General features: G+C 40.3%; 3 protein-coding genes and 1 long non-coding RNA gene across 4 annotated transcripts; all 4 read left to right on the forward strand.

The window, feature by feature from the left end:
* The first annotated feature begins 3844 nt into the window (after window positions 1–3844).
* LOC146962345 (uncharacterized) lies at window positions 3845–10502 on the forward strand. The gene is made up of 3 exons (XR_015035042.1): window positions 3845–3894; window positions 4005–4165; window positions 10429–10502. It is a non-coding gene; the product is annotated as an uncharacterized LOC146962345 (long non-coding RNA).
* On the forward strand, window positions 5359–6904 carry LOC146962346 (nuclear factor 7, brain-like). The gene has a single exon (XM_085769025.1). The coding sequence runs from the start codon at window positions 5445–5447 to the stop codon at window positions 6867–6869; it is 1425 nt and encodes a 474-aa protein (XP_085625151.1). The 5' UTR covers window positions 5359–5444; the 3' UTR covers window positions 6870–6904.
* On the forward strand, window positions 8627–10302 carry LOC146962347 (nuclear factor 7, brain-like). The gene has a single exon (XM_085769028.1). The coding sequence runs from the start codon at window positions 8881–8883 to the stop codon at window positions 10291–10293; it is 1413 nt and encodes a 470-aa protein (XP_085625154.1). The 5' UTR covers window positions 8627–8880; the 3' UTR covers window positions 10294–10302.
* A 1336-nt stretch (window positions 10503–11838) lies between the features above and the next one.
* Window positions 11839–13439, forward strand: LOC146962348 (nuclear factor 7, brain-like). The gene has a single exon (XM_085769027.1). It carries the CDS (start codon window positions 11972–11974, stop codon window positions 13394–13396), a length of 1425 nt encoding a protein of 474 aa, XP_085625153.1. The 5' UTR covers window positions 11839–11971; the 3' UTR covers window positions 13397–13439.
* Window positions 13440–19837: the final 6398 nt, after the last annotated feature.

Consider the following 19837-nt stretch of genomic DNA (forward strand, 5'->3'; position numbering starts at 1 on the left):
AGAGCTGCAGATTGATTTGAAATCGCTGAATTTGATGTTTGAAACAAACTGTGTTTCCAGCTTCACAGCTTCAACTTGTTAAAATAGGCTAATGTAGCATCCTGGCAGTGTTTAGCCTAGCTCAGCATCAAAGCTAAAAGCTAGCTTCAGCTCTTGAATATGTTGGGGAGCACAGATTCAGTTGTAACACGGACATGTCAAGCAGTTATACGCGGGGTCCCTATGCTTCTGGCCAGTTACCCACACATCTAATATACAGTTAGCTGCCAGTTTTCATTAGTAGGCTATTGGGACGCGATTCAACAGAGTTCAACGATGAAGAGTGTTTTCAGTCAACGTAAGTAAATTTCTTACTTGTCTTTTGATTACTACTGAGCTGCTTGTGTACGTCACCAAATTCAACTATGATCTTATTAAATGTCTTGTTGTCTAAAACAAATCGTTGATTTAAATTACATTACCAACTCTGAGAAAATGTTAACTAGGCCTTAATAAAACATCAAATCATTTAATTTTATGTTTGAAACAAACTGTGTTTCCAGCTTCACAGCTTCAAGCCGTTAAAATAGGCTAATGTAGCATCCAGACAGTGTTTAGCCTAGTTTAGCATCAAAGCTAAAAGCTAGCTTCAGGTCTTGAATATGCTGGGGAGCACAGATTCAACACGGACATTTCAATCGGTGGTCCCTCTCTAAATGCTTCTGGCCGGTTACCCACACAACTAATAGACAGTTAGCTGCCAGTTTTCATCAGTAGGCTATTGGATGCGATTCAACAAAGTTCAACGATGAAGAGTGTCTTCAGTCAACGTACCGGTAAGTAAATTTTTACTTCTTTATTACTACTGAGCTTAAATTCAACTATGTATGATTTTATTAAGTGTCTTGTTGTCTTAAACAAAGTGTTGAAATCACATTACCAACTCCTAGAAAATGTTAGCTAGGCCTTAATAAAATGTCACACTGCGGTGTTAGCTACATGCAACGACAATGAAACATCCTACAGGCCTTTTCAGACTCTGTTGACAGCTACATTGCTGTTTTATTTGACTCTTGTTCATTTTGAACAAAGTTTCTTCAATAAAAAAGGCTATTGTGTAGGCTACATGTGCCCACACATCAACACCAGATCAATATTCTAACATGTAATCTGATTACGGTAATTAGATTACTTTGTAGTTTTTTTCCCCCCTTAACCCTGTAAGGTAAGTAACCCTTTAATTTACAGGCGGGTAATTATGTGATACTGTCAAGAAATAACAATTACTATGAAATTGACATGACATTGACATTTATTTGGCTATTTCTTGACATTATCACGTAATAAACGGCCTGTAAATTAAAGGGTTATTATCACGTAGGAAACATTGCAACTAACCCACCCATGAGGTACATTGTAACATTTCCCTTTGGCAGAGTGGTGTATTTTGGTTGTATAAAAATGTGATTAATCTAACACATATATTTTAATTCAATTATTCAGCCCAAACCAAAATGTGTTAGGTTGTGCCCCCCTTGCCCCTTCTCATTTATTGGTTGTGCCTTTTCTGCAGGAGGCGGGGCCGCCTGACAGTCCAGACTGAGGGCAAAGAGAGACACTGGATCGAGAGAGGGTCAGAGGTCGAGTCGATGACAGATCCCTTTTTCTCTGTGACAAGAGAGCTGACCCTGCACTTACCCAGCATGCACTGGGCTGTCACCTGAGCAGGTGGGGGGGCGGTGGGGTTCTGACCTACAGACCCACATACTGGAGAGAAAGGAGAGCGAGGAGAGAGGAGATGAATTAGTGACAGGTGGCGCTCGCGTCACGTATGTCACCTGACGGCCATGTTGGCTCCGCTGTCCTGCTGTTGTGAGCCTGTTGTTGTGGCGACCGGCGACTTTGTTTACGTTGCCACGGTGACGTCCGGTCCAAACTCTCCAAGAGCTGCTCCGAGTGTTTGTTTTTTGTTTGTTTTTTACATTTTAATTCTGGATGGGTTTTTTTAAATCGACACCTGGCGTCTTTGTTTCTCAGCTCGTTCATCGTTCCAACTGGAACCAGTTCACTTCCTGTCACTCTTTATTCTACACGTGTTCACACTCACACATCATCACTACACCACAACCTCCTTTAAAACCCAGTTAAAACCCAGTTGAGCCCAGTCTGACTATGGAACATGATCAAATACGGTTCATTTAAAAACCATTGATCCCATTTTGTCCCATTCAGATTTTTTTTTTTAACTAAGACCCTGAACGCATCACGCCTCCTCTACACACTTTATGTTTCCCTGCTCCTGAATTCACATTAACCAGTATTTTAATCCAGTTCTAACCCAATTTAATTTCTCTTCATCTCACTTTACACTGATTTCAACTCGTCTAAAGTTAAATAAGACACACAATAAGACTCACTTAAAAAACCTTTCTAACTCATAAAACTCTTTGTAAACCACAAAACACATGAAATATCTATTAGATTAGAGGTCCCAACCCTTATAAACAATGACATTTACTACTCTGACATTGTTTATGTTGCCTGTTTAGACTCATGTCGTTTTTATATTTGAACTATTCACTGTAACCTTTTTCAATCCAAAAGGGTTAAAGGATTTTAACCATTTCTTTTTGACAGAGAACTAAGATCTAAACCAGCTGGAAAACCAAAACACAACATCTCAACCTCACACCAGTCCTCCCAGTGTGAACCCACTGTGGCACCAGTTGTCTCCAGACTGGACCCGGTTCTGGTCCCATCAGAAGAACCAGAGTGAATGAACCTTCAGTGTGAAACTCACTGAAGCTTCTGACCCTCACACTCTTTGTCTTCTCCAACATTTCACCTTCTGCTCACAGTTTAAACCTCTAAATATAAAACCAGGCATGGAAACTTGTCGCTCTACCTGACCCCCTCCACACGCACATGCACACGCACACACACACACACACACACACACACTCTGTCTGTATAATTGAATATAGACGCTGGTGGATCTGCACCGAGGGTCTCTGAGTTCAGGACAAATGGAAAACTCAGTCTGTGTCCGTGTCCGTGTGTGTGTGTGTGTGTGTGTGTGTGTGTGTGTGTTCAGACGGTGTCAGATTTGTCGGGCCAGAGGTCAGTTTATTTTCAGCGTCTCTCTTCATCATACAACCGTCTGTCACACACTCTCGGTCTGATCTCTGTTATTCGCCACCTGACATGAGTCTATTGAACCAGCTGTAAATAATAATGAGCATGAAAGTATTAATACGACGAACGGACAGACGGAGCTCTGGGAAATGTGACCAATGTCAAACCTGTGCAGAACAAAACGTCAGGACAGGAGCTGCAGCAGGTGTCGTCTGCTGCTGCTGCTGCTGCACCTGTCCAGGTGACTGGAACTAATCACTGCAGCAAAGTGACAGCTTTCATTGTTTTGTTTTGCTGTGAAGTGTAAAAGTGTGAAAAAGTTGACATGCAGCATTTTATTTCAGGTTCATGCTCTGCTGCCTCCTGCTGGTTGTAAACAGCTGCTGCACCCAGTGGTCGATCAGCTGAAGGAGAAAAAGAGAGAAGACACCTGCAAAGACAGAAACATGCTACAAATCCAGAAAAGCAAGGGACCAGTCTGGGGACACAATAAAGCAAGGGACCGGTCTGGGGCCTTTAGTTGTTCTTCTTCTTGACTTTAGAAGTTGTGCAGACAGCTTCCTGTTAGTGGGTTTGACAATAAGCTGAGTTTGTTTGGTTATCGATATCACATGATCACATGGACTGGTAGCTTAGCAGTAGTCATTAGCCTTTGGTCCATCACTTCTGTTGTGTTGTGAGGTTTTCATCTTCTCATGTCAATGAACCAATTCAACAGAAAGCTGAAGTGCAACAGGAAGTTCCAGTTTTTGACACTTCAGTTTCTCAGGAGCTACGGCGGTGAGGTTCTCGTGTTTCCATGGAGATTTATTTACTGCTGATACCTTGTTGTTATATTATTGTCAATTAGAGGCCGGTATCAATGTGTCGTCTTCCTTTTGTTTCCACAGGAACTTCCTGTCCTTCACCTCTGGTATGTGAACATGAATCAACTTTGACGACTGACCGGACATGTGACCACCGGACGTGCATCAGTGGTACAGGATCCAACTACAGTAAAACTGACCCCAGGTCAGATCTGTGATGTCATATTGACTTCTCATCATTAAAGGTGAGGGATTCTGTTAATTTCCTTCACTGAAAATGGGAGGAAAGCCAGCACACTCACAATCCCTTTGACAAATTTTTATTACAGGACAGGCAAGGTATTTCCTTCACTGATCATGTCACAGTTCAGAGTCAGAAGCCTTACGGATAAGACTAAGATAAAGAGGAACCCTTAAATACTTAAGTTAGTATTTTATGGGATTGTTAAGGACATCTAAGGGTATTTTGTGCAACTGTCTTTATTTAAAGTAAACCTTAACTCAGGGCATTTAGTTCACTTGAAACTGACTTTTTCCTTAGTGTAGACCTTTGGGTCGGTGTGAATACAAACCACCGATCTCTGGTGCTAAACAAACAAGTAAACCGAGACCACCTCTTCAGCTGGGACTCGGTTTGCTTGTTTGGTCCGAAGCAGAGTACAAAACAAACCCTGGTACGATTCGTTTGTGGTGTGAATGCAATCTGAACCTTTTCCAAACCAAATGCAAAATGCGGAAATCATCTCTCGTTAGCAACGTGCTAACGTGGCGGCCAAAATGAGCCGTGGGTCAACATGGAGCACAGAAGGAACAGGCTGCCTCCTCCATATTTGGTCAGAAGGAAACAGATGCTGGAAAGGACACACCCGTCTTGCACATCTATGTCATTGACGATGTACAATCAGGAGGTTGTGCAAGTGACGAAAGGTGCATGTCCACTGGGAATGACAAATTTCAAAGGGCAGTGATGAACGCATGCATGACCCTCATTGTGTACTCTTTTATGCAAGATCCCGCCGATAATTTTCATCCAATGATTGAGCGACTGTGGGACACACATGCTTTTACTTGTTTTCTTGGTGTGAATACTCCCCCAGACTTTCATGAACCTCCTTTCCTGCTGCAGTGACAGAAAAGAAAAATACCTTGTAAAACTGGTTTAGTGTCAATCATGTTACGACAAACCTCATTGTTTGTCTCAATTTAAAATCATCTGTATTCATGAATTACAAGATTAAACACGATGTGTCATTGGTTGAGTCTTGAAAAGGAAATTAAGTTGTGACTCAAGTAAAATGTTCAGCTCCACTGGACGTGTCCATAGCTCCACCTGCTGGTGACAACACAACATGACTGTGTAGGTGACTTTTAATAACACAGGTGAAGGAAAGTGAAAGTAAATCTGACAGTGTTGATCGGAGCTCAGACGCCATTACAGCATGTTAGATCTCTACTGGAAAACACACGGTTAGAGGACTGTAAGAGGAAAGTTGAGGACTCAGTAACTCGGTGAGTTTTGCTGAAATGGCTGAGAAAGCTGCTCTCTTGGAAAATTTCCTGAGTTGCCGAGTGTGTTCAGAGACTTTCAGAGATCCTGTGTCTCTGAGCTGCAGCCACAGCTTCTGTTCAAGCTGCCTGCAACAGTTCTGGGAACAAGCTAAAAACAAAAACTGTCCCATTTGTAAAATGAAATCTTCAAAGGATCATCCACATGTGAACTTTTCACTGAAGGATCTGGCTGATTCATTTGCTGGGAGACAGAAATCTGGACCAGAGACTGAAAAGCAACATGAAAAACGAATGTTGCTTTGTAGTAAACATGAAGAGGAGCCTAGATTGTTCTGTAAAGACGAAGGAAGAGCTTTTTGTCCTGTCTGTGAGTTTTCTCTCCACCAGAGTCACAAGGTGGTTCCTGTAGAAGAAGCAGTCAGTGACCTGAAGCAGCAGATGAAATCTGACTTAGAGTCTCTGCAGGACAAGAGGAAGAAATACAAACAAGTGGAGGAAACATACAATAAAATGATTCAACACTCCAAGAAGCAGCTGTTGTCCACTGAAGGGCAGATCAGAGCAGAGTTCAACAAGCTCCACCAGCTCCTGAGAGAGGAAGAGGAGTCCAGACTGGCAGCTCTGAGGGAGGAAGAGGAGCAGAAGAGGAAGACTATGAGCAGAGAGATGAAGAAGATCCAGGAGCAGATCTCCTCTCTGTCAGACAGTATCAGTGCTGTTGAAGAAGAGCTGCAGAAACACAACGTGCCGTTCCTCAGCAGCTATAAAGCCACTCAGACCAGAGCCAGAGCCCAGTGCTCACTGTCACATCCACAGCTGCTCTCAGGAGCTCTGACAGATGTGGCCAAACACCTGGGCAACCTGTCCTTCAGAGTCTGGGAGAAGATCAAGGAGAAGGTCCACTTCACTCCTGTCATCCTGGACCCAAACACTGCAGACCCCCGTCTCCAGCTGTCTGATGATCTGACCAGTGTGAGACGTGGAGACACAAAGCTGCAGCTTCCTGACAACCCAGAGAGATTCACTCAGTATAATGATGTTCTGGGCTCTGAGTGCTTCAGCTCAGGGAAACACAGCTGGGAGGTGGAGGTGGGAGATCATCCTGTCTGGAATGTGGGTTTGGTTAAAGAGTCAGTTGAGAGGAAGGGAGAGTGTATACTTTCACCAAAACATGGAGTATGGTGTTTTTGTCACCGTGATGGAAAATACATTAATGGTGATGGTAAACCTGTGACAATGAAGAAGACTCTCCAGAGGATCAGAGTCCAGCTGGACTACAACAAGGGGGAGGTTTACTTCTATGACCCTGAAGACATGACTCACATCTGCTCTCACAGAGAAACTTTCACTGAGAAACTCTTCCCATATTTCAATATTGGAAAGTCTGGTGATGCTAAAACCACTGATATCAAAATGTGTCCCACTGTGATCAGTCTGTGATGTTCAGGGCCTGTAGCGCCACATTATGTGATAATGTGATAATGTTCACCTCATAATGTAATAACGCCACATTCTTTAATAAAATTCTTGAACACAATATTTAATAAACGTTGCGGCATTTTGTTGTTACACATTGCATCAGTTATTACAAAATGCAGGTGTTGCACATTTTTTTATGAAGAAAATGTAATCATTTGGTGCATTGTGTAACAACTTATAACAAAATGTGGCAAAGTTCATTACATATTGCGTTCAAGATTTTTATCACAAAATGTGGCAGATTGTTACAAAATGCATCATTATTACATTGTGAGGTAGAAAATTAGTTATTTCATAAAGTGGCGTTAAAGGGACGTTAGTTTTTCTATCATGATGGTTTAAACTCATCATCACACTGCACAGCCAACCTGCTTCTACACCTGCTCACCTGTCATTTTGTCTTTATAAACCTTTGATTCATATCTCATTGGACTGATCATCAGAATTTAATTTTTAATCAACCAGTGTAACATTCACTGCACTGATGTTTTGTGTCACACAACATACCGGTGTATGTATAGTAATTTGTCCACACATTCACTATACTGACGTTTTGATTGTATTTCCGTTTTGCGACAGTTTGTTCATTTTTGAGCTTCTCTTTTTTTTTGATGCTTTCTTCACTTATTGATCTGTTGTTTTATAGTTTGGACACAGGTGCTATAATACAGTATTAGTTCAAAATTATAAGTTTTATCATCAGATGTTGAAAATGAAATGTAAATTTCTGTTAATTGTCAGACATGTTTGATTCTCTATTATCGTTATGACAATTTCTGTTTCCTCCCTCCTTGTCCTTGTTTTTCTTTGTTAAACCATCACTCAGTTTGTCCTGATTTACTAAAGCTGCACTACACAGATAGACACTGAGGATTTCTCATTTAGACCTATGATCTTTTTTTTTTTTTTTTTAATGTGTGATGTCTGAAGAGGGTGAAAAGCAAAGATTATAGACAATTTACAGAACTATTCAAATTCACGAACTGTGGCAGAATTTTGTTAAATCTTTTGATAACAAATAAATACTGTTTTACTGCCGGTTGAACAAGGTGTAGCAGTCTTTAGTGAGCTTTTGTGGCATTAATAACTGTTTCTTGGTGTCTTTATACAAAACTAACTAATTGCTGTATGTGTGGTTAGGGTTGTCACCATGACATTTTAGTTGATTAATTGCCTTACAAATAAATGTGATTAATGATTTGATTGTCTTTTTCTGATAATTTTAAGACACTATTATAGTCTGAGCCTAAACATAGTTTAATAATAGGCTACACATACTACATACACCTGATGAAGAAGAAAAAGAGAGATTTATTGGTTTTGACACTGAATCCATGACGCTAATGTCAGTAGATGTTCATTGAAATGTGGTTGTTGAATATTAGAAATGAAGCTCCTCCAGATAAACAGTTTGTGGCTCCACTCATGTGTCATTAAACCAGAGCAGAAGAAGAATAGGGCGCAACGTGATGATGTCATTAAAAGAGGACCAAAAATAAAACATGGTTATCCAGTAAATGAAAAAGATCAACATGACTTCAAATGAATAAAACAATAATGTAAAACCTGCTGCAGTGACAAAAAAAAGACCTTGTCAAACTGGTTTAGTGTCAGTCATGTTACCACTAACCTCATTGTTTGTCTCATTTATAATCATCTGTATTCATGAATTACAAGATTAAACACGATGTGTCATTGGTTGAGTCTTGAAAAGGAAATGAAGTTGTGACTCAAGTAAAATGTTCAGCTCCACTGGACGTGTCCGTAGCTCCACCTGCTGTTGACAACACAACATGACAGTGTGTACAGGTGATATTTAATAACACAGGTGAAGGAAAGTGAAAGTAAATCTGACGGCGTTGATCGGAGCTCAGACGCCATTACAGGGTGTCAGATCTCTACTGGAAAACACACGGTTAGAGGACTGTAAGAGGAAAGCTGAGGACTCAGTAACTCGGTGAGTTTTGCTGAAATGGCTGAGAAAGCTGCTCTCTTGGAAAATTACCTGAGTTGCCACGTGTGTTCAGAGACTTTCAGAGATCCTGTGTCTCTGAGCTGCGGCCACAGCTTCTGTTCAAGCTGCCTGCAACAATTCTGGAAACAGGCTAAAAACAAAAACTGTCCCATTTGTAAAAGGAAATCTTCAAAGGATCATCTACCAGTGAACTTTTCACTGAAGGATCTGGCTGATTCATTTGCTGGGAGACAGAAATCTGGACCAGAGACTGAAAAGCAACATGAAAAACAACTGGTGGTTTGTAGTAAACATGAAGAGGAGCCTAGATTGTTCTGTAAAGACGAAGGAAGAGCTTTTTGTCCTGTCTGTGAGTTTTCTCTCCACCAGAGTCACAAGGTGGTTCCTGTAGAAGAAGCAGTCAGTGACCTGAAGCAGCAGATGAAATCTGACTTAGAGTCTCTGCAGGACAAGAGGAACAAACACAAACAAGTGGAGGAAACATACAATGAAATGATTGAATACACCAAGAAGCAGCTGTTGTCCACAGAGAGGCAGATCAGAGCAGAGTTCAACAAGCTCCACCAGCTCCTGAGAGAGGAAGAGGAGTCCAGACTGGCAGCTCTGAGGGAGGAAGAGGAGCAGAAGTGGAAGACTATGAGCAGAGAGATGAAGAAGATCCAGGAGCAGATCTCCTCTCTGTCAGACAGTATCAGTGCTGTTGAAGAAGAGCTGCAGAAACACAAGGTGCCGTTCCTCAGCAGCTATAAAGCCACTCAGACCAGAGCCAGAGCCCAGTGCTCACTGTCACATCCACAGCTGCTCTCAGGAGCTCTGACAGATGTGGCCAAACACCTGGGCAACCTGTCCTTCAGAGTCTGGGAGAAGATCAAGGAGAAGGTCCACTTCACTCCTGTCGTCCTGGACCCAAACACTGCACATCCCCGTCTCCAGCTGTCTGATGATCTGACCAGTGTGAGACAAGGAGACACAAAACAGCAGCTTCCTGACAATCCAGAGAGATTCACTAGGTATAATGATGTTCTGGGCTCTGAGGGCTTCAGCTCAGGGAAACACAGCTGGGAGGTGGAGGTGGGAGATCATCCTGTCTGGTTTGTGGGTTTAGCTAATGAATCAGTTGACAGGAAGGGAGAGTGTTTATATGGATTCTGGTGTTTAGATCATCGTGATGGAAAATACACTGATGGTGTTGGTAAACCTGTGACAATGAAGAAGAGTCTCCAGAGGATCAGAGTCCAGCTGGACTACGACAGGGGGGAGGTTTCCTTCTACGACCCTGAAGACATGACTCACATCTGCTCTCACAGAGAAACTTTCACTGAGAAACTCTTCCCATTTTTCCATATTGGACCGTCTGGTGACGCTAAAACCACTGATATCAAAATGTGTCCAACTGAGATCAGTCTGTAATGTTCAGGGATGTTAGTTTTTCTATCATGATGGTTTAAAACATCATCACACTGTTTAAAATACATTTTGTTTCTGTCTCCTTTTTTCGGCCTTTAAATTGGTTTTTATTTTGATCATGTCCATTCTTACCAGCAGGTTTAATATCTGAGAAAAACAAAATGCTGTAAGTGTATCACATCATCATCATCATTATCCTGGTTATCAGCATCTTGTTTTGTGTCACACAACATAGGAGTCATTTATCCACACATCCACAACGTTTTGATTGTATTTCCGTTTTGAGACAGTTTGTTGATGAGCAGTTTAAGTTTTTGAGCCTCTCGTTAATATTTTGATGCTTTCATCGCTTATTGATCTGTTGTCTTATAGTTTGGAGACAGGTGCTATAAGTTTTATCATCAGATGTTGAAAATGAAATGTAAATTTCTGTTAGTCAGACATGTTCAATTCTCTATTATCATTATGACAAGTTCTGTTTCCTCCCTCCTTGTCCTTTTTTTTCTTTGTTAAACCATCACTCAGTTTGTCCTGATTTACTAAAGTTGCACTACACAGATAGACACTGAAGATTTCGCATTTAGACCTCTCACATGATCTTATTTTAAAAATGTGTGATGTCTAAAGAGGGTGAAAAGCAAAGATTATAGACAATTTACAAAACTATTTAAATTCATAAACTGTGGCAGAATTTTGTTTAATCTTTTGATAACAAATAAATACTGTTTTACTGCTGGTTGAACAAGGTGTAGCAGTCTTAAGTGAGCTTTTGTGGTATTAATAACTGTTTCTTGGTGTCTATGCAAAATTAACTAATTGCTGTATGTGTGGTTAGGGCTGTCACAATCATGAAATTTTAGTTGATGATTAATTGCCTTACAAATAAATGTGATTATTGATTTAATTTTCTTTTTCTGATTATTTTCTGCCACAATTATAGTCTGAGCCTAAACATGGTTTAATAATACACATACGTACACCTGATGAGGAAGAAAAAGAAGAGAAATTTGTTGGTTTTGACACTGAATACATGATGCCAATGTCAGTAGATGTTCATTGAAATGTGGTTGTCGAATATTAGAAATGAAGCTCCTCCAGATAAACAGTTTGTGGCTCCATACACATTGTCATTAAACCAGAGCAGAAGAAGAATAGGGTGCAACGTGATGATGTCATTAAAGAGGACCAAAAATGAAACATGTTTAACCAATGAATGAAAAATTATCCACATGACTTTGAATGAATATAACAATAATGTAAAAACTGCTGCAGTGACAGAAAAGGAAAAAAAGACCTTGTCAAACTGGTTTTGTGTCAGTCATGTTACCACAAACCTCATTGTTTGTCTCATTTAAAAATCATTTGTATTCATGAATTACAAAATTAAACACGATGTGTCACTGGTTGAGTCTTGAAAAGGAAATGAAGTTGTGACTCAAGTAAAATGTTCAGCTCCACTGGACGTGTCTATAGCTCCACCTGCTGGTGACAACACAACATGACAGTGTGTACAGGTGACATGTACGTAATAACACAGGTGAAGGAAAGTGAAAGTAAATCTGACAGTGTTGATCGGAGCTCAGACGCCATTACAGGGTGTCAGATCTCTACTGGAAAACACACGGTTAGAGGACTGTAAGAGGAAAGCTGAGGACTCAGTAACTCGGTGAGTTTTGCTGAAATGGCTGAGAAAGCTGCTCTCTTTGAAAATTACCTGAGTTGCCACGTGTGTTCAGAGACTTTCAGAGATCCTGTGTCTCTGAGCTGCAGCCACAGCTTCTGTTCAAGCTGCCTGCAACAGTTCTGGGAACAAGCTAAAAACAAAAACTGTCCCATTTGTAAAAGGAAATCTTCAAAGGAATATCTACCAGTGAACTTTTCACTGAAGGATCTGGCTGATTCATTTGCTGAGAGACAGAAATCTGGATCAGAGACTGAAAAGCAACATGAAAAACGAATGTTGCTTTGTAGTAAACATGAAGAGGAGCCTAGATTGTTCTGTAAAGACGAAGGAAGAGCTTTTTGTCCTGTCTGTGAGTTTTCTCTCCACCAGAGTCACAAGGTGGTTCCTGTAGAAGAAGCAGTCAGTGACCTGAAGCAGCAGATGAAATCTGACTTAGAGTCTCTGCAGGACAAGAGGAACAAATACAAACAAGTGGAGGAAACATACAATGAAATGATTGAACACTCCAAGAAGCAGCTGTTGTCCACTGAAGGGCAGATCAGAGCAGAGTTCAACAAGCTCCACCAGCTCCTGAGAGAGGAAGAGGAGTCCAGACTGGCAGCTCTGAGGGAGGAAGAGGAGCAGAAGTGGAAGACTATGAGCAGAGAGATGAAGAAGATCCAGGAGCAGATCTCCTCTCTGTCAGACAGTATCAGTGCTGTTGAAGAAGAGCTGCAGAAACACAAGGTCCCGTTCCTCAGCAGCTATAAAGCCACTCAGACCAGAGCCAGAGCCCAGTGCTCACTGTCACATCCACAGCTGCTCTCAGGAGCTCTGACAGATGTGGCCAAACACCTGGGCAACCTGTCCTTCAGAGTCTGGGAGAAGATCAAGGAGAAGGTCCACTTCACTCCTGTCATCCTGGACCCAAACACTGCAAGTCCCGACCTCTATCTGTCTGATGATCTGACCAGTGTGAGACGTGGAGACAAACAGCAGCAGCTTCCTGACAATCCAGAGAGATTCTCTAGGTATATCACTGTTCTGGGCTCTGAGGGCTTCAGCTCAGGGAAACACAGCTGGGAGGTGGAGGTGGGAGATCATCCTGTCTGGTTTGTGGGTTTGGTTAAAGAGTCATTTGACAGGAAGGGAGAGTGTTCATTTTCACCAAAACATGGAATCTGGTTTTTATATCACCGTGATGGAAAATACATTAATGGTGATGGTAAGACTGCGACAGTGAAGAAGAGTCTCCGGAGGATCAGAATCCAGCTGGACTACGACATGGGGGAGGTTTCCTTCTACAACCCTGAAGACATGACTCACATCTGCTCTCACAGAGAAACTTTCACTGAGAAACTCTTCCCATTATTCAGTGTTGGACAATCTGGTGACGCTAAAACCACTGATATCAAAATGTGTCCCACTAAGATCAGTCTGTGATGTTCAGGGACGTTAGTTTTTCTATCATGATGGTTTAAACTCATTATCATATTTTACAGTCAACCTGCTTCTACACCTGCTCACCGGTCATTTTGTCTTTTATAATATATTTGATTCTTTTCTCATTAGACTGATCATCAGAATTCAGTTTTTAATCAACCACAGTGTAACATTCACTGAACTGATGCTTTTTTAAAATTATTGTTTCTATATCATTTAGTTATACATTTTGTTTCCGCCTCTTTTTTTCAGCCTTTAAATTCTTTTTCTTCTTTTCATGTTACCATCAGGATTAATATCTGAGAGAAACAAAATGCTGTAAATGTATCACATCATCATCATTATCCTGGTTATCAACATCTTGTTTTGTGTCACACAACATACCAGTGTATGTATAGTCGTTTATCCACACATCCACTACTGACGTTTTGATTGTATTTCTGTTTTGTGACAGTTTGTTCATTTTTGAGCTTCTCCTAAATATTTTTTTGGATGTTTTCTTCACTTATTGATCTGTTGTTTTATAGTTTGGAAACAGGTCCTATAATATAGGCTAGTATTAGTTTAAAATGATAAGTTTTATGATCAGATGTTTAAAATGAAATGTAAAATCTGTTAATTGTCAGACATGTTCGATTCTCTATTATCATTATGACAACTTCCTCCCTCCTTGTGCTCTTTTTCTTACAATGAGCAACATGTCTTTGTTAAAACATGACTCAGTTTGTCCTGATTTACTAAAGCTGCACTACACAGATAGACACTGAGGATTTCCCATTTAGACCTCTCACATTATCTCATTTAAAAACTGTTTGATGTCTAAAGAGGGTGAAAAGCAAAGATTATAGACAATTTACAGAACTATTCAAATTCATGAACTGTGGCAGAATGTTGTTTAATCTTTTGATAACAAATAAAGACTTTTTACTGCCAGTTGAACAAGGTGTAGCAGTCATTATTGAGCTTTTGTGGTATTAATAACTGTTTCTTGGTGTCTTTATGCAAAACTAACTAACTTGCCTTACAAATAAACAATAAAAAGTCAGGTCACTCTGTCTTGCAGGATTTTCAGTTACAGTAAAGTGGGGCAGTAAAAACGATCACTAAAACAAGGTAAAAACAAAAACAAATAAAACCTAAACTAATAACAAAATAAATCATGAAGGTGTCAAGGTGAGTTGAAGGCCAGTGAGAAGAGGTGGGAATTTAAGATATTAAGAAAATTATGTGTAGGCCCAGTATGTACAGGAGGGAAGTGCTGACAACAGGTGGTGATATCAATGTTTTCTAAATTAAGATAAAATACCTAATACATTATGTAATATCAATAATTATCATCGTGATGCCTTCATGAACAGTAGGAATCATGATTGTGTATTGAAGCTACAGAATAAATCAGCTCAACAGGTGGTTCAGCCTCTGGGTGCAGTTCCAGTCTCTGTCCACTAGGTGTCAGCACAGACTTCAGGTGAACATGTGAACATTCACCACAGATCAATAACTCACCATCGACACCACAGTCTGGGCTCAAACTGCAGCTTCATATCAACAAATTACCAATTCTCCCACACAGTCACATCCCTGTTACCATGACAATGTTTTACTTTGACCTCTGTGACCTCTTCCTCTAGCGCCACCCTCAGGACAAACTGTACAACTTCTGTTATAACCACAGACTGAGTGAGCAGCTTCAGATCGTTACATCCTCATGATCTGTTTGATCATGTTCGTCAATATCTGACCAATCAAAACCTAGATGCTGATCAGCTCGTTTTCGGATCAGATACTTGCTCCTGATTGGCTGCTGCCACCAAACAATGAAGGAAGTTACTCTGAGAAGGAGCACATGTTGGTCTGACAGAGAAAATACACAATCAATGATACAGATATGATACAGTCAAATTTAAGTATTTCAATGCAAATCAATAGCACATTTGTATTGTCTCTAAATAAACTTTAATAACAGACAAAATGCTGTTTTATACAAATGTAACTTTATTTAACATGAACCAACAACAATGACAAATACTGTCCAGAAAAAACCCTTGTGGGTTTCACTGAATGAAGCTTAAAAAATGCTAATTAAAACATCAGAGTGGAAACTGTTGGTAAAGACGCTTCAGACTGAGACTGATCCTGAGTCATTCTAGGGGTCAAAGGTCAGGATAAAGCAAAACAAGTTTTCATTTGTATCTATGCATCATCCTTGCATTAACTTTGACAACCCTAAATATAGATCTATATATACACAACCGGTCAAAAGTTTGGAACACCTTCTCATTCAATGGTTCTTCCTTATTTTTATCGCTTTCTACATTGTAGATTCAAACTAAAGATTTCAAAACTATGAAGGAGCACATATGGAGTTATGCAGTAAACACAAAAGTGTAAATTAAACCCAAAGTGTTATCTGTCACCTGACCTAAACCCAACTGAGATGGTTTGGGATGAGTTGGACCGAACAGGTGATCAACTCCTCATGGGAACTCCTTCAACACTGTTGGAAAACAAAAACCATTCTAGGTGACGATTCGACCTCATGAAGCTGATGACAGAATCACTTTTTAACATAAGTGTGTGTAGGTGTGTGTGGTGTCTCAAGTATATTTGTTACTTTCGGCCATTGTCTTATCCTAACCTGAATCTTAACACTTACGTACGTCTTTGTCTTTCAAGACCTATAGGCTGCAGTTCAAAGGAAACATAAATGCAATTAGAATTTGGGTTGGAGTAGGTTAACATACTAAATAGCTGTTACAACTAACCCAGACTCTTGTGGCCATGAACTAGCACCTTACGGCTAACAACTAAAACATTAGCACAACTTGCATGAAAGATATCTACATAGACACACAATAAACATGATTTAAGTTTGATGAGTTTAACCACAAAGCAGGCGATGCTATCACAAAAATAAATGGAGTGAAAAAATATACTTTCATGCCTCAAAATAATGAATTTTTCCCTCTAAAACTGTCTTTGTCTGCCACAGTGTGCTACTTCTTCATATATAGAAGAAGGACTAAACTGAGCGGATACACAGTCAATCAGATGATTCATAACGGGAGCGTAGGGGAGAGTGGGGTAAGATGAGCCAGTGGGTAAGATGACCCACCCCTTGTTTCTAGGAAACTATAGGAAAAAGTTAGCATGTGACCAATATTATGGAGGCAGGCATCATTTCATGGAGTCTGTGAAGATTAGAACCATGTGAGTAAATTGGTTTAATATTTATGACCCAAAAATCATTTTCCACTCTCGCAAGTGAATTTTGTCGATCATAAGTTTTATGAGAATTGTGTTTAGACTAAAAGAGATTATTGTAAATATGTTTTATACATACTTAACCAACTTCTTTCTTCATTGCCTAAACCCAACCAATGGGACAATTACACTTCTCACTCAAAGTCACAACTCAACTTCTCACTCAAAAATAGGCAAAAATCTGCAAAGTCACAACTGCACTTCCAGGTATGGGACCAAAAATTGCATGTTCCCCGGTCTGGACACAGAGGGGAACATAGGACCCTTTTGGGGAAAAGCGGGGAACATAGGACCCTTTTTCTAAAATAAGGTTCTATGTTCCCCGGTCCCATACAAAGTGGGGAACATAGGACCCGGGGAACATAGGGATGATCCCATTCATAACTTGTTCCTGATTGGAGAAATTGGAAATTAGAAAGTGTTACAACTGAGCCATCTTACAACCATCCCAGGCCTCCCCTATATTAATGTATGTACTATATATTTCTCCTCTGCACTCCTGCCTCATTGTGAAACACAGCAGAGTGTGTGTGTGTGTGTGTGTGTGTGTGTGTGTGTGTGTGGAGGGGGGCGGGGCGGAGGAGGGAGGCAGTGGAGGGGGAGGGGGTGATGCTGTTAACCCACTCAGAACTTCCTTTGCAACAGGAAACAACACACAACTTCATGGAAATGCCACAGTGATGTTCTGTCTCATATGTTAATGAGTCTCTCTCTCTCTTTCTCTCTGTCTGTTATGACACTAAACTATGATGCTTTTTTTTCCCTCCTCGAACACTCAGCAATTTTCACTGAAACCATGAAACACAAACTTTGAAAAACAACTGAATCATCTTTTCTTTTCTTTTTTTATGCACAAACACGCACACAGTTTCATTCACACACGAGTGCAGATATCAAACACTCTGCAGTCTGGGCTCTGAATGCATCACAGTTTATTTCCAATTAGACTTTTTAATTGGTCTCATTTTCTGCCTGTTAGCAGCTGCAGCGGTTCACGGTGAAATCACTTCAATCCAACAGAATCGCTTCGTGCAACTTGTAAATGAAACTGTGCAAAATGTTTCACGCCGGATTTGAACTTTTACTTGTGAAAACCAGAGTGTCACAGCAACAACATATAGAAACCAACACGCTCACACATTCATGTTCACACCTACGGCCGATTTAGAGTCGCCACTCAACCTGTAGCGTGCATGTGGGTGGACCGTAGAAGACAACCTGTGGACGCAGTATACTAGATGCAAAAACTCCACATAGACAAAGACCCCAGGCCCGCGGGGAATCGAACCCAGAACCTGCAGCGCTAACCACCGCAACACCATGTCACCTGTTTACATTTCACATTTTTAAGATATACATTGGGAAGGTGTGGAAGGGGATTTAAGTGTATTTTATCACAGTTTTAATATAGTTTGTCATGTGTTGAGCTTTGACCTTTTCCAACCCTGGTCTAATCAGTCTGAGGCCTCCGTCCGTCTGCAGATATCACCATGTTGTATTGTGCACGTATACACTGAGGACACACACATGTAACAGACGTTTATATATATATATTAGTTGTGAGTTTCTAAGGGGTCCAACAGCTCATGTGCCGCTGACACCTCAAACCGACTGAGACTCTAAATATAAACTCTTAAATTCTCTGCAACTTCTCCAGTATTTCTCGCTTTTATCTCCTCATCATTTTATCTTGTTTCAGTGGTTAAGATAGAGATCTGAGACTGTGTGTGCATGCGTCTGCGTGCAAGACAAACATTTCCTTCTGAATACACACACACACACACGCGCACACACACACACACACAAACACACACACACACAGAAGCTCTTTGGATTTATTCTGATTTCACATTTTGGGTTTTTTTTTTTATTTTTTAGAAAAGATCAGCGAGCAGGAAAAATAAAGATAAATAAATGACTGCACATTGTTGACAACATCTTGTCACTTTGAACATTTTGAACACTTCATTCAATTATGCGTTATGTGATAAAAACTCAATAATTTAGAAATCGAAATTAAAATATGTAACTCACTTGGATAGATAATAGACTCAAAATCAAATTATGAACAACAATGTGCTTGTAAAAATCTGCCTTTTGTATGTAAAATATACACATGTTTTGTTTTTTCTCAATTTTTAAAATAAGCTTCAATCATCTTGAAAAAGAGAAAAAATAATTATTGTTTTTGCTTAGCCTATGTTTAAATCATATATTGTTGTTTATCTATGTGTGTATTTGTAAAAGGACCAAAATAAACTCAATTAACTAAGTTAAATCATAATAAACCATATTGTGTATACCTCACACAGAGCAGGGACCACCGGCGCCACCTGGCTGATGGGGTCTGTAACCCAACAGCTGTTTGTCTGGATGGATTTCACAGTTGTGTTGTTGTCATATTAAAGTGTTGCAGCCACTGTGAACATGACTGAAGTCATTCATAAATCACTAAATCTCTTGAAATGCAGCTTTTACACATCTCATTGTGTTTGCAGCCGGAGTCACAGAGGAAATAAAACATTGTCACATTTACTTTAAGTTGACTCCCAACATAAAAACTGATATTATGCGAACAGCATCAGCAGTGACAAGTTAGTCATTCAAACACTTTGACTCAGCATGAATCTGATCAGATTATGTGGTAATACATTGGCACACTAATCACATTCCTGTTCGTCTCTGCTAATTAGCTAGATTTGGAAAGATAACTGACTAAAACTCAAGTGTGTTAGCATTGTCGGAGCTGCTGCCAAGGCTGCAGACTCATATCGTGACTTTCCACTCAACTTGATTCATCTTTGGTGCCAGGAACTTCATTTGCACTCGTAGCAATGACCCACAAACCTATCGGCCTACCGACATTACACACAAACAAAAATGGACGGTATCCGAGGGAAAGCAAACGGGAACGTCTGCTGCTCCTCAGTTCACCACATCTCGGTTTTACATGTTTAAAAGAAAAAGAACAGAACAATGTAGAGAGTTGTGCATGCACGGTTTAGCTTATTTCCAACCAATCAGTGTTCAGAGGTTGGAAGTGATAGCCCAAAGAAGTACCAGGTCCTCTTGACAAGTTTGGACCATTCCCAAAAAAAATCTGAGTTGAGGCTAATTAGAACGTGCAGTAGAAAAGGACTAATAGGCCTACATGGTAAAGATGAGCATGTTAGCATT

This window comes from Trachurus japonicus, chromosome 23, assembly GCF_045865225.1.
Source record: "Trachurus japonicus isolate A0001 chromosome 23, Traja_1.0".
NCBI lineage: Eukaryota > Metazoa > Chordata > Actinopteri > Carangiformes > Carangidae > Trachurus > Trachurus japonicus.

What these genes read in the sequence shown, in the direction of transcription:
- LOC146962346 (XM_085769025.1), top strand. Translation starts at nt 5,445, where the DNA reads ATGGCTGAGAAAGCTGCTCTCTTGGAAAATTTCCTGAGTTGCCGAGTG.
- LOC146962347 (XM_085769028.1), top strand. Translation starts at nt 8,881, where the DNA reads ATGGCTGAGAAAGCTGCTCTCTTGGAAAATTACCTGAGTTGCCACGTG.
- LOC146962348 (XM_085769027.1), top strand. Translation starts at nt 11,972, where the DNA reads ATGGCTGAGAAAGCTGCTCTCTTTGAAAATTACCTGAGTTGCCACGTG.